General features: G+C 44.9%; 1 protein-coding gene across 3 annotated transcripts in view; it reads left to right on the forward strand.

Moving 5' to 3' along the window:
• LOC148030308 (uncharacterized) overlaps window positions 1-12,847 on the forward strand; it is a 123,020-nt gene that overhangs the window by 36,809 nt on the left and 73,364 nt on the right. For all 3 annotated transcript variants that reach the window (XM_087686604.1, XM_087686605.1, XM_087686606.1), the window contains exons 4-5: window positions 1,226-1,310; window positions 1,420-1,489. In XM_087686604.1, coding sequence (XP_087542730.1) covers window positions 1,226-1,310; window positions 1,420-1,489 — 155 coding nt within the window. The remainder of the gene's footprint in view (window positions 1-1,225; window positions 1,311-1,419; window positions 1,490-12,847) is intronic.

Below are 12,847 nucleotides of genomic sequence, written 5' to 3' on the forward strand. Positions count from 1 at the left end.
AGGTGAGAGAATGGAAAACTGGTGAACCGATAGGACAAGAATATGGTCAACCTGACTCTAGAAAAAGTGCTCATAAAACGACCAAGAAAATGGACCAGGCAAGGGGAAGCAGGAAAAACTCCTAACTTAACACCAGCAATTCCCTCTTTAGGCTCTTTAGGCCCTTCTTCAGTTCCTTCTTCCACAAATTCCTAACTCAACACCAGCAATTCCCTCTTTAGGCTCTTTAGGCCCTTCTTCAGTTCCTTCTTCCACAAATTCCTAACTCAACACCAGCAATTCCCTCTTTAGGCTCGTTAGGCTCTTCAGTTCCTCCTTCCACAAATTCCGGCTAAATAGAAAATCTTGGAAATGCATATCCCAGCTGACTCAAATGGGGAGATGAAGGCTCAGAATCAGACACAGATATAAACTTGATGCTGTTGCTATGCTGCAAAGGCGTATGAGCTTTATCCTGCCTTAAAAATTAAAGTAAAGGGCTTCAGTGAGATCTCAAATTTCATATTCTAGACCCTGATATCAAGACCCATATCAATAGACTGCTCCCATTTCCTAGCAGTTCCAGTCGTTATGTCCAGTTTGAGGTAAATAGAGATGACTGCAGAGGCCCTAGGGGAGGGGGTGGGGTGGGGAGTGTAAGCAGTATAATTCGTGGCTACTAGTTGACCGTTAGCAGAAGGTAGTTTGATTCCTAAGATTGGATGTAGAACCATGCTAAAGAGGTGCCTAGACGTTTGGTACATAATTGACCAAATTGTGGATGTTTATAATGGCCCTTCATGTTTGTTCTGATGGTCAGTAAATGTCTTTGGCCAACACGGGAGTTCTGAACGAGCTTTTCGAGTCACACTTCACTCTCTTTTATAGTCCAGTCCAGTTTTCAAATGTACGGGGACTCAGAGACCCACTTAACTGCTTCTTTCTCCCTGTGTCTTTCATATGTTCATACTTAAGCATACGAGAGAGCAACAGCCAGCCCTTTTCCACATAGGTGTGACATGACCAACAGGACCAGTGTTATCAAAATTTCAGCTTTAGTTTCTTTAGTTACAATCCAAAGCACCAGGCCATCAGCTCGATATGTTTTCTAAACTTCATTTTTGACTCACAAACTAGATTTTAATTCGTTCAAATCTCCATTGAGCCACTTAAGAGGATTAAGGAGTTCCTAATGAGAGAGGGCTGCATTTAGAGTTTGTAACACATAATCTACAACTTGTAACAGATGGTGGGCAGTCATTGCTTAGTTTAAAGATTGTATTTCTTCCTTTGTTGGTCTTCCAAGTGGTTATTCTGGTGGACAACTTCAGGTAAGATCTTTTTGGAACTTTTTGTGTAGTCGCAATAGTTTCCAAAAACCTCTCTTGCTTTTATTCTGTAACTCCTCTAAATGCATAATTATCTTTTATAATCCAACAGGATGTGTAGGGCATTAATGCCTGGTGACGAGGACAGTATGACAGATGAGGCTATTTGGGAGACTCTTCCGGTTAGTGCTTTTTGAAAGTTTCTCTTAATTCAGGTGGTTTTGTCAGTGCACTTCTGCTTATGCACTTGGCTAAATCAGCAAAGCAGCTAAATAAACATTTCACTGGATGCAATAGAGAGAATATAGTGGAGATTTATCTATTATATATTGGGTTATGCTTAACACAGTGGGTTAAGAATTTCTTTGCACTGAAGTTAAATTTTTACATATGTTTTAGAAATTTGTACATCAGAACCTACTTGATGGATTTACTGGGTGCTGACACTCTGATAAGCTGCATCTTTGATCATGTATTGGAGTATAACATAGAGCAGCTTATGTGTCACTGAATGGATTAGGCTAAACATGAAATATTCAGCAATTCTCCATCTGGCAGTTGCATACTTGACATCGGTGTTTATCAAGTTGGGTGCATGACCAGCATTCTGGATTTCTTAGGGGTTTCACTTGAGGATGAAGAGATCCTCTATTCAAAAAGTATTCCACTATGGTCTCTTCCTTTCAAGAATGATGTATATCTGGCCTGCTTCAGGGCAGCTTCACAACATTCAAACTTTCCAACCTTACTTACTAACCTTCTAGTATTTTGGCTCCACATGTGAACGCCACCTTGAATTGTTCATCCCCCCATGTAATGAGTATCAAGATGCCTGCCTGGTGTTACATCCTTGGATATTTGGATGGGTGCTAATGGCATTGGTCACAAAGGTCATTAAAGTGACTTAGTGTGAATACACTAGGGATACTTTACGGTTAGGGCATCTGAGTCCTATTTAGTAGACTCAAAGGCCTTATGCGACCACTAGTCTTGGACTCTTGGCTCTTAGGCCAACATGTCCTCACACTAGACGGTGTGGGCTGGTGGTAACGGATGTTAGATCTTAGGATGTGTTGGTGACTTGGTATGTTGGTAGCTCCCAAGCTCAAGATGAGCTTGTTTGACTCTTATGACTTGGAGGTGAGTGTGGTGTGTGGTGCCTTTATGTTCTTTGGTATGGTTATGGCTTGTATCGTGTCTCGTGTGTAGGTTGGATCCTAGGGGGTCATCTCATTTCCACTAGAGCAACTTGCTATTTGGCATGGGATTTGATGACAAATATAAGACCATTGCTTGCTCACAGGACCATGATGGTTCACATCAGAAAGGTATGCATTTATCTCGTATAGAATGGTGTGGGATGATACTAGTCAAAGGGGCATGCATGGGGAGCACCTTTTGCAAGTGGTGGGTATGACAAAATATGTTTCTTGTGGAGTACTTGTGTTTGGGATGAGCATAGGTAATGCTTTTGTATAAGTTTCTTTGATGGTCTTGACAAATGTGGCTTGGGGAGTTGCCACTCCAAGGCCATGGTAGATTGTCATTGATAGCTAGAAAGGTCTCATTGATAAGCATTAAAAGCTTGTGGCTCATTATGTTTAGTGTTGTTTATATTTAATGATATTGTTAACATCATTGTTAAGTGTTAATGTCAGCATTAATATTAAGATTCATGTTATTGAATAAATGTTGATGTTTCTTAATGGTATGAGAGTGAGAGAATGCGTGTGTATGTGATATGTCAGGGGGAGAGGAACTTTAAAGGGTGAGGAGAGAGAAGATACGTAATCAAAGGAGAAAGAAGATGAATGTGAAGTGAGAGAGAAATGCTGAGAAGAGAGATGCTGAAGAGAGAGGAGGGGAAGGTGGCCCTTCTAGGTTGCAATGGTGGTTATGGCAGCATAGTGATGTGATGGTGGCCGTGAGTAGAGGGCTCCAAGTTGAGAATTGTTGGGCAATCACCAATGACTAGATGGATGCTATGAACCAATTTGACCAAGGTGAAAGCTTCCAGTACTCACTTGAAGTGTTGGGTAGTGCTTGGAGGTCCATGTGGTAGGCGACGTGTTTGTTTACCACAAGGTGGGTTTTGTGGCTTGTGATTGATTTGCTTGTCGCCATGTCAAAGGGGATGTGGCATATATATTTTTTCTTTGGGGGGAAGGGAAAGCGTGGCATCAAATGTGGTGGATTGCCTACGCGATCCAATTTTAGAGTACCACATTGTCAGAAGTGGTGTAGCAATGGAAGCATAGACAAGTGCTGAAATAAATTGTTGAACACAAGTCAGAAGAGAGACAAAACAAAAGCACACTGCAAAGGAAGAGAACTTAGAGGTGTGCTTGCGAAATGGAATCCATATACCAAACATGAGAATGACACGTACAATAGTGAGTCTCTGGCTCCTAGGCACTAGCACCGACTCCCTCTCTCCACAAAATGTGTAGGTGGTGATATTCTGAATGAGGAGGGAGCCGGATATATAAAACAGAAAACAATGCCAAAAATAGGGCCAGGTCAGCTAGCATAAAATGCCCCGAATAATCATTAAATGACAATAATAAAATGCCTAAATAACCTAGCTATGCCGTGCAAACTCATACATGAGTTGTTTGAACTGCTAATACCCTCTCAGATTATTGGTGATTTGATACAATACAAGGATACAATGATAAAGGCTAATCATAGTCCATACAACAAAGAAGCACTAGACTAGAACCATGGATACCCAAGTAGTGGGTGATCAAGCCACTACCAAGGTGTCTCGGAGAGAATCTGATGTTGATGTCGAACATACCAGCTCCTGAAAATAGAGAAGAGTTATAAGAGATCTCTATGCCTGTCTACAATGTCTCGCAGTAGCATGCAAGACCATCTTGTCAAAAATGCCTTTCAACATATGTAGCCATGGATTTCTTGCCTTTGGACTAGATTGCCAAAGTGTTCCCTCATGCGAGCTCGAACTAGGAGCCAATCTTGCGCTCTTTCAAATGACAGCCCATCATGAATTTGGATGTCAATCCTAGCTCTAGGGTTTGAACTTACCGGATTTCGGTCGATGTGTTAGGGATGTCCCTCTTTGGAACCTATGGACTTGTATACCTGTATAGTTGAGGCTTAATTGTCCCATCTCTCCACCCTTTCACACTCTCTCTTTGGCACTGGAGAGTTGTGAGGGATGATTGCATCACTTGGACTAGAAAGTAGTAGAGGAAGGGACGATTTGAAGAAGTGGACTTTTTCCATGCCTTGGACTTCTCCTTGGCTGGAGGATTAGAGTTGGAGTTTGAGGAAGGGAACGACTCTTCAAAGAAGTCCACATCGTGGTTCCTTAGCTTCTTCTTCTTCTTTCATGTGAGGGTGCTAACTCCTTGCAGTCCTTCCGTAGATGCCCCTTTTTACCACAACGCTAATACTAGGCTTTTTCTTCTTGTCACCCCTCTTTGAAGTTATAAAGGTCTCATTGGAGTTTCCATAATGAGACAGAAGTCTCCCTTGTAAATGCAAAGATGCCTCATGCTCAAGTAGCATTGAGGATATATGTTCAAAGTGTTATGGCAGAGATCGCGAGGATCGAGACACGCAATGCGCAATGCTTTCTCACAACAGAGAGACAAAGAGAGTGCAGACTAGAGAGGAGAGTAAGCATGTCACCTTTTTTGTTCGGTACAAAGACTAGTGCACCTCTTTAGGTTTTTAGATAGATATATATGAAAGTACAAATGTGCTAAGGGTATGTTCACAGTTGTGCACATATAAAAGGCACGATGGCCCTTCATTTCCAATAATCTCCCACCTAAAGGCAATGTGCCTTAAGAGGAAAAAAGAATCAGCTAAGTCTAGGTATGTACAAAGCTGAAATACATATACCTATCCAACTCTCATCAATTGTCGGCAATGAGCAAACTGCTCTGTTGGAAGACCTTTCGTGAGAAGATCTGCGGGATTATCATCTGTATGCACTTTGATAAGCTCAATGCTCTTGCTGTCAAGTATATCTCTAATGAAGTGATACTTTACCTGTATTTGCTTCGTCTTTGCATCAGAGACGGGATTCCGTGCTAGCATGATAACACTCTGACTATCACAATGGAGAACATGTAACTTTGTAATGCCAAGCTCTCCCACCAAACGTAAAAGCCATAAAGCCTCCTTGCATGCCTCAGGGGCAGCCACATACTCTACCTTTGTAGTAGACAATGAAGCACACTTTTGTAGCTTGGAGATCCAAGAGACTGCTCCTCCTGTGAAGGTAAACACATACCCAGAAGAGGACTTTCTGTAGTCTGCATGACTAGCATAGTCTGCATCCATAAAGCCAACGGTAGATGCCTTCTGCTTTCCAAAGCAGAAGCACAAATCCTTTGTGCCTTTGAGGTATCTCGTAATACCTTTCATTGCTTCCCAATGCTTTTTACTAGGGTTTGCCATGTATGTGCTAACCACTCCCACTGCAAAGGCAATGTCAGGACATGTAGCAACCATAGCATATGTCAAATTGCCAAGAGCTGAAGCATATGGTATCTTGGCCATTTCAGCCTTCTCATCACCAGATGTAGGGCTGTCCTCTGCATTGAGTTTCACATGTGGAGGCAATGGAACCCCAATTGTTGTGTACCTCTTTAGGTTTTTAGATAGATATATATGAAAGTACAAATGTGCTAAGGGTGTGTTCACACCCATGCACATATAAAAGGCACGATGGCCCTTTATTCCCAACATAAAGCTCACAAGTATAGAGGATGTCTGTGCCCTCAAAGCATTCGCCACTCCATCAAACTCCGAGAGGAGCTTGTAGAGTACCGTTCCCATGAGATGTGTCTTTGGAAGGTCAGATTGCATGTATCAAAGCTGGTCCTATACTTGTGTAACATGGAGCAAAATTGATTGAGTGGTGTATTTTGGCTTAAACTTCATTTGCTGAAGTTGCCCATAAAGGTCACTGTAGGCATGGGGGAAGGTGCCTTGTACAACATTTGAAGCTTTGACCATACTTTTGGAGATGTCCTGTAGGAGGTAACCGCCTGTAGAACTTCTTTAGAAATACATTGAAGCAATACAGAATATGCACATGCATCGTTCGAATCCCATGTAGGCATAGCTTCCTCAGGTTGCCCTCATCAAAATCTTGAGGAAGAGGAAAAGAACATTGAGGCCAAGGAATAGCTCCACAAACAATGTACCAAATCCGCTTTTGCACAAACCAAGCGTTCATTACAACACTCCATGTAAGATAGTGAGGTTCATGTAACTTATAATTTGTGGAAGTGCATAGAGGAGCCATTTGGGGAGGATAAGAAGAGAAGATAGAGGATAGAAGGTATATAGAGAGAGAATACAGCCAAAGCAATATCAAAGACGTCACAAAATGAGAGTTCATATGTAGCGTAACCAAAAATCTGATCAGAATCAAAGGGCAACTGCTGCAAAACAAAGAAAAACTAGTGAAGAACTATTAGAAACAGCAAAAACGGCCAGTATAAACAGTTGCCCAGCCACAGTTAGGGGCAGAAAATAAAAAAATGCAGGCTGCTTGAGCATTTAATGCAGCAAACTGATGATTGGAGGTTGGAATCTAGGTACAGGCTGAAGGCGGATTAGTAGGTTCTGGACAATCAACTACTGCTACAAAAGAGAGTTAAGTGTCCATAAAATCATCATCAACTCCTAAAGAGGCTTCTCCAAAATCTAGTCGAGAGGAGAGGAAATATGCAATGATATGCCAAGCTCTCGATCTATGTACTGAATGATCCACATGAAAAACAAACGAATGGCCAAGAAAATAATACCTGAACTTTTGAATTGTACATATCATTCCAAGTTATTCTCATTCAATGACAAAATATTTTTTTCTCAGTAGAGGAGAGTTGTGTGACGGTATAAAAGTTGGGTTGGAACCGTCCATTAGAATCCTGCTGCATTCACACTGAGGGCTGAAATGATGAACGGGTTGCCTCTTATCCATCCAACCTCCAATCCTCACTAAGAGAACTAAAGAGGGGCACCATCTAGCCAAAGGGAGGATGGGCTAGGACATCCCTTTTCTCAAAGAGAATCAAGAGAACCAATACACAAATTTACAAGAGAGGATATATGTACTAGACACCATATTGGAATATGAGAGAGAGAGATGAGAGGGTTGTTGGTCTGAAAACGCAAGGAGCAGCCAAGTACACACAAGCTGGACATGAGTAGCAAGAGGGCACCTGATCAGCAGGGGGTAGAAAGACTTGTAATCAGCAAAAAAATTGCAGTAGGAAAGTAGATCTTGCAATCTGATACCATGTTAGAAGTGATGTAGGAATGGAAGTATAGACAAGTGCTGAAATAAATTGCTAAACACAAGACAGAAGAGAAAGAAAAAAGAAGAACATTGCAAAGGAAGAGAACTCAAAGAGATGCTCGGGAAATGGGATCCATATGCCAAACATGAGAATTATGCGTACACTAGTGAGTTTTTGGCTCCTAGGCATCAGCACCGGCTCCCTCTCTCCATAAAACGTGTAGGTGATGATAATCTTAATGAGGAGGGAGCCCGATATATAAAGAAGAAAACATACCAAAAATAGGGGTAGATTGACCAACATTAAATGCTGGTCAGCATAAAATGCCCCAAATAAGCATAAAATGACAATAATACAATGCCTAAATAACCTATCCATGCTCGAGACTCACATGTGAGTTGTTTGAATTGCTAACACACACAAAGTAGTTATTTGTCTATCTCCTTCATAATTCAAATATTCTGTCCATGTTAACACATGATTGGAGTTGGCTTTGGGCCTTAAAATAAATAGCCTGCCTCGATCTGCATCGAGTGTAGATGCAGCCTAGTTTCACCTTGCTTCAATTGCAATCTCTTTTGACAATAATCAAAGCACAAAAAATTTCCTCTCCTCCTCTTCAGTGCTTTGGCTTTGGAATTCTCCATTATATATCTCTCTCTCTCTCTCTCTCTCTCTCTCTCTCTCTCTCCTCCCCCCCCGGGGCCTTGGTTCGAGTTAGGACCCGCCAACACGACAAGCTTCTTCTACCCCCTTCCCCTTCCTCGCTAGCAACCATGCGGATCTTCCACCCCCCCACCATTAGGACTGGATCCCCGCCCACCCAACCGAATACACATAGACGTGTCTCCCGCCCCCACCGCCTGCATGAAACCCCCCTGCCACTGTCCCCCGCCATCGCCGACACCCCCCCCCCCCCCCCCCCCCCCCCCCCCCCACCCCCCAAAAAAAAAAAAAAAAAAAAAAGGGCCCTGTAGACTACACCTAAGGCACAGAACTTGCTCATGGAGACTTGCCTAGAGGTGTTAGGGTCTGCCAAGAAAGACCGGAGAGAGTCCCCACGTACGCGAGGGGAAAAGAGTGAAAAATACTTGGCCCTTTGGAGTAACGCCGACAAGGTGAAAGACACCCATGTACAAAAGAGCATCGAGGCGCTCCTTGACTTTTGTAAGATCCAGGACCAAGACATGGACAACATCAAGGAAATGATGAGGGCCATGTGTGAGGAAGCCATCAAGCAAGTAAAGGAGGAGACAATCCACAAGATGCAAGAGTGGAAGAATGAAATTTATGAAGAAGTCAGAGCTCACTTCACATCTTGGCAAGTGGATATCATATCCTCTCTCCAAGAGAGAGAGGAACCGAGCCATTGCAGAACTCCAACATGAAATTACCAGCTGCCAGCTTGACCTTATTAGGAAAGAAGAAGGGGAGATCACAAAATCCATGCCTGAGAAGGTCAAGTTAGAAATCAACGAGATGAAGACCCAAATGACGAAGGAGATCAATACATGGGCAGTGGTCGTGAAAGAGGCACAAGCTGACACAACGGAACACTCCAAATGGATTGAAGTAGCAAAAACGACCCCCACGAAGAAGGAGTTCATCAACGCAGCCATCGAGGAAGAGAAGAGGAGAAAAATCAGAGCCCTCCATGTGAGGTTGGTCGGGTGGAAAGAGGGAAACAACCCTATGGCAGATGCCAAAGGCATTTGTGAGAAAATGAGGGTGGAGGACCCCTCCCTCATGGAAAAGGCGTGGAGGGTAGGCAAGGAGTTAGACAAAGGACGGCCCCTCATCCTGAAATTTAACGAATTAGAGTCACGACAAGTCTTCCTCTCCAAAAAAACAACGCTCAAAGGACAGAAAATATATCTGGAAGATGACCTCACCTCAGCCCAAGTGGCCCACAGACGAGAATGCATGCCATAGATCATGGAGGCACACAAAGCAAGCAAATGGGCGGTCTATAGGGACGGGCGCATCATCATGATGGAGAAGTGCCAATGACGGCGGGGCGTAGCCTATAAGACAGGATTGAGATTTGCAATGTGGAACTATGATGGAGCCATGAAAACAAATGTTGGGCTCTTCCAGGAAACCTTCATGGGCAGGGACATAGTCATGTATACAGAGACACTCCAGAGCCCGGCCATGCACCTACCGACAGTGAGAGGCTTCAAATGGGAGTCAGTGTGGTGCCCCCGGGCCAGATCCCGAGGGGGAACCAGAGGGTCGGGGGGAGTGACAATACTCTATAGGGAGGAGCTACAACACATTGTACAAGTCATGAAGAGAGATGATGAAGCCCGTTTCATGTGGATCAGGATACATACAAACCGCCCACGGGATATATATGTCGTAGTATGCTACTTCACCCTGGCAAATTCCCTATATGCGACATCAGAGGGCTGTCCCTGTACCTACCCCTATATGAGGATATCATGCACTGCTCGAGCATAGGAGACGTCCTGCTGACGGGGCACTTCAACGCTTGCACAACGCAGAGCCAAGTCCCCTTCTTTGAGAGCGAAGACCATATGTATCGAGAGCTGGCACCAAAGGAGTTGGGGATCAGCCGCGGACATCATAGGACACAGCTGAGTACACAAAGTATGGAGACTATTTACTAGCGCTAGGAGGGATACACGGACTAGCCATCCTTAACGGCCTGGCCAGATGGCCTGAGTCTAACGCACTCACATGCTTTCCACATAAGCATGCATCCAGAGGCTCGGGAGGAGGCAGCAGAGTGGACTACTTGTTAGGACCGCCCGCCCTAATCTTGGACACACATGCCTTTAGCATCTCACCACGCCCACTAGTGGTAGCTGCAGACCACGCATACCTCCAATTTAGCATCACATGTAATTACAAGGGGACCCCCCAGTGAGCAGCCCTCAAAGATTCCCCAGATACCACTTCACCAGGACGACAGCGAGTGCCTACTGAGATCATCTGTACTGGAGCCTGCAAGAGATGGATCCACATACACCCCTGGAGGAGTTCACGACACAACTGGCCAGGACCCTTCACACATCAGCTGCCGCATACTTCCCCCACACATGCCCCCACTCCACCCCCCCTAGCAAGAAGGCCCCGCGAAATAGCTTGTACGACGAGGAATACATGGAAACCTACCTCCGTCTCCAACAAGGGGAAGCCGAAGGGACATATACACACCTCCAAGCTCGCACGATCTTCGGTCGCCTAGTGCGAAGGAAGAAGCGGACATATTTATCCAGGCTAGAGCACGAGTTTTATCAGCTATTCCTAGGGCAGGACAGCAAGGAGGCATGGAAGGCGTTCCAAGCACCCCGAGTAGAGACACCCATTACCTCCCCACAAACGTGGCATCGCTACGCCACCTCACTGTACCACGTGCTAGGACAACCCCCCCTACCTCAGCCGCCAAAGGATAGGCCAACTGCCTCTACCTTCTTCAGGATGACCAAACCGGTCCGTGATGCCATTGATAGACTCCAGAATGGTCGGCGGGCCCAGGACCATGCGGGACTAGTAGCAAAACACTTCTCATTCGCTAGAGATACAATCACCCCCCTCTTATCCCACCTATTCAACAGGTCACTATGTGAAGGCTTCCCAACCAGTTGGTCAGCTAATACAATAGTACTAATCCTAAAGGCTGGAGACCCCATGGTTCCCACAAACTACCGGACAGTCATGGTTGGCCATGTGTTGGCTAAGCTCTACGGATCCATCTTGGAGCATGAGCTAAGCAAATGGGCGGAGGCATGCCAACACCGGGCACGGGGGCAAGCCGGCTTTAGGAGAGGCTACTCTACACTTGACGACATCCTCACACTTCGAGCCATCATTGAAGAGAACATGGCACAAGGAAAGTGGGTGTACTGTTGCTTTCTGGACTTCCGCAAGGCCTTTGATACAATTCCGCGAGCTAGACTCATGCAAAGATTGCAGGCGCTCGAAGTCTCGGCAGAGATGAGATGGGGAATCTTGGCTCTATACGAGTTTGTCCACTGGACAGGTCCGAGTACCGGGGGCGTTGCCAGAGGAGATTATTAGCACTATCGGGATAAAGCAGGGATGCCCCCCTCTCCCCCACCCTATTCGGGCTCTACATCGACGAGATATCAGATTATGCGGATGGACTTGGAGGGGAGGCGTCTTGCCTAGGGGGAACACTGATACCTATGCTACTATATGCAAATGATATAGTTCTCCTCTCTAGCATGCCGGAGGGACAACGCCACCTAAATGCATTACGGATCTTCTGCCAGGACAGGGACCTCACAGTAAACCTGGGGAAAACCAAGATCATGATATTCAATACATCCACCCAATGGATCCGCCGGTCAGTGCCCCACTTCAAATACGGAGAGGATATAGTCAAGGTGGTCCAAAAATATGTTTACCTGGGGATCACATTCTTAGGGCCAAGATTCACCCTGAGGAAGGCCGCGGCGGATAGACTGACACGTGGCTACGTTGCCCTGGGATCCATGGAAAGCCAATGTGCACATCTACAATTTCACAAACCTCGGACGAAGCTATGGCTCTGATGTGACCAAGAGCGCGAGGATCGAGACACGCATTGCTTGTGCACAGCAGAGAGATAGAGAGAGAGAAAGTGCAGAGTAGAGAGGAGAGTGAGCACGACTTGTGGGCACAATGATGAGTCTACCTCTTTAGGTGTTATATATATATATATATATATATATATATATATATATATATGGAAGTATAAATGTGCTAAGGATGTGTTCACACCCATGCACATATAAAAGGCGTGATGGCTCTTTATTCCCAACAACCTCCCACCTAAAGGCAATGTGCCTTAAGAGGGGAAAAGAATCAGCTAAGTCTAGGTATGTACAAAGCTGAAATACATATATCTATCCAACTCCCATCATCTGTCGGCAATGAGCAAACCGCTTTGTTGGAAGACTCTTCGTGAAAAGATTTGCAGGATTATCATTTGTATGCACTTTGACAAGCTCAATGCTCTTATTGTCAAGTACATCTCTAATGAAGTGGTACTTCACCTGTATGTGAGGGAAAGAGGTGCGTTTTTGCACCAATGTATCAATTGAGAAAAGGCGAGAGTTACGTGACCGCATAGCCACTTCTATGGGGAATTCACATGCCATGAGGACGCCAAATATAGCAGTGGATCCAACAACATGGACTCCAAGGCCAGTAGGACATGGTGCTTCATGCAGAAGACCACCAGGATTAGTGATTAGGTAGCCTTCTCGTGGGCCATCAGTG

The sequence above is a fragment of the Lygodium microphyllum genome, chromosome 10 (assembly GCF_053477565.2).
Source record: "Lygodium microphyllum isolate KBCC chromosome 10, Lygodium_microphyllum_v1.1.10, whole genome shotgun sequence".
NCBI classification, from domain to species: Eukaryota; Viridiplantae; Streptophyta; class Polypodiopsida; order Schizaeales; family Lygodiaceae; genus Lygodium; species Lygodium microphyllum.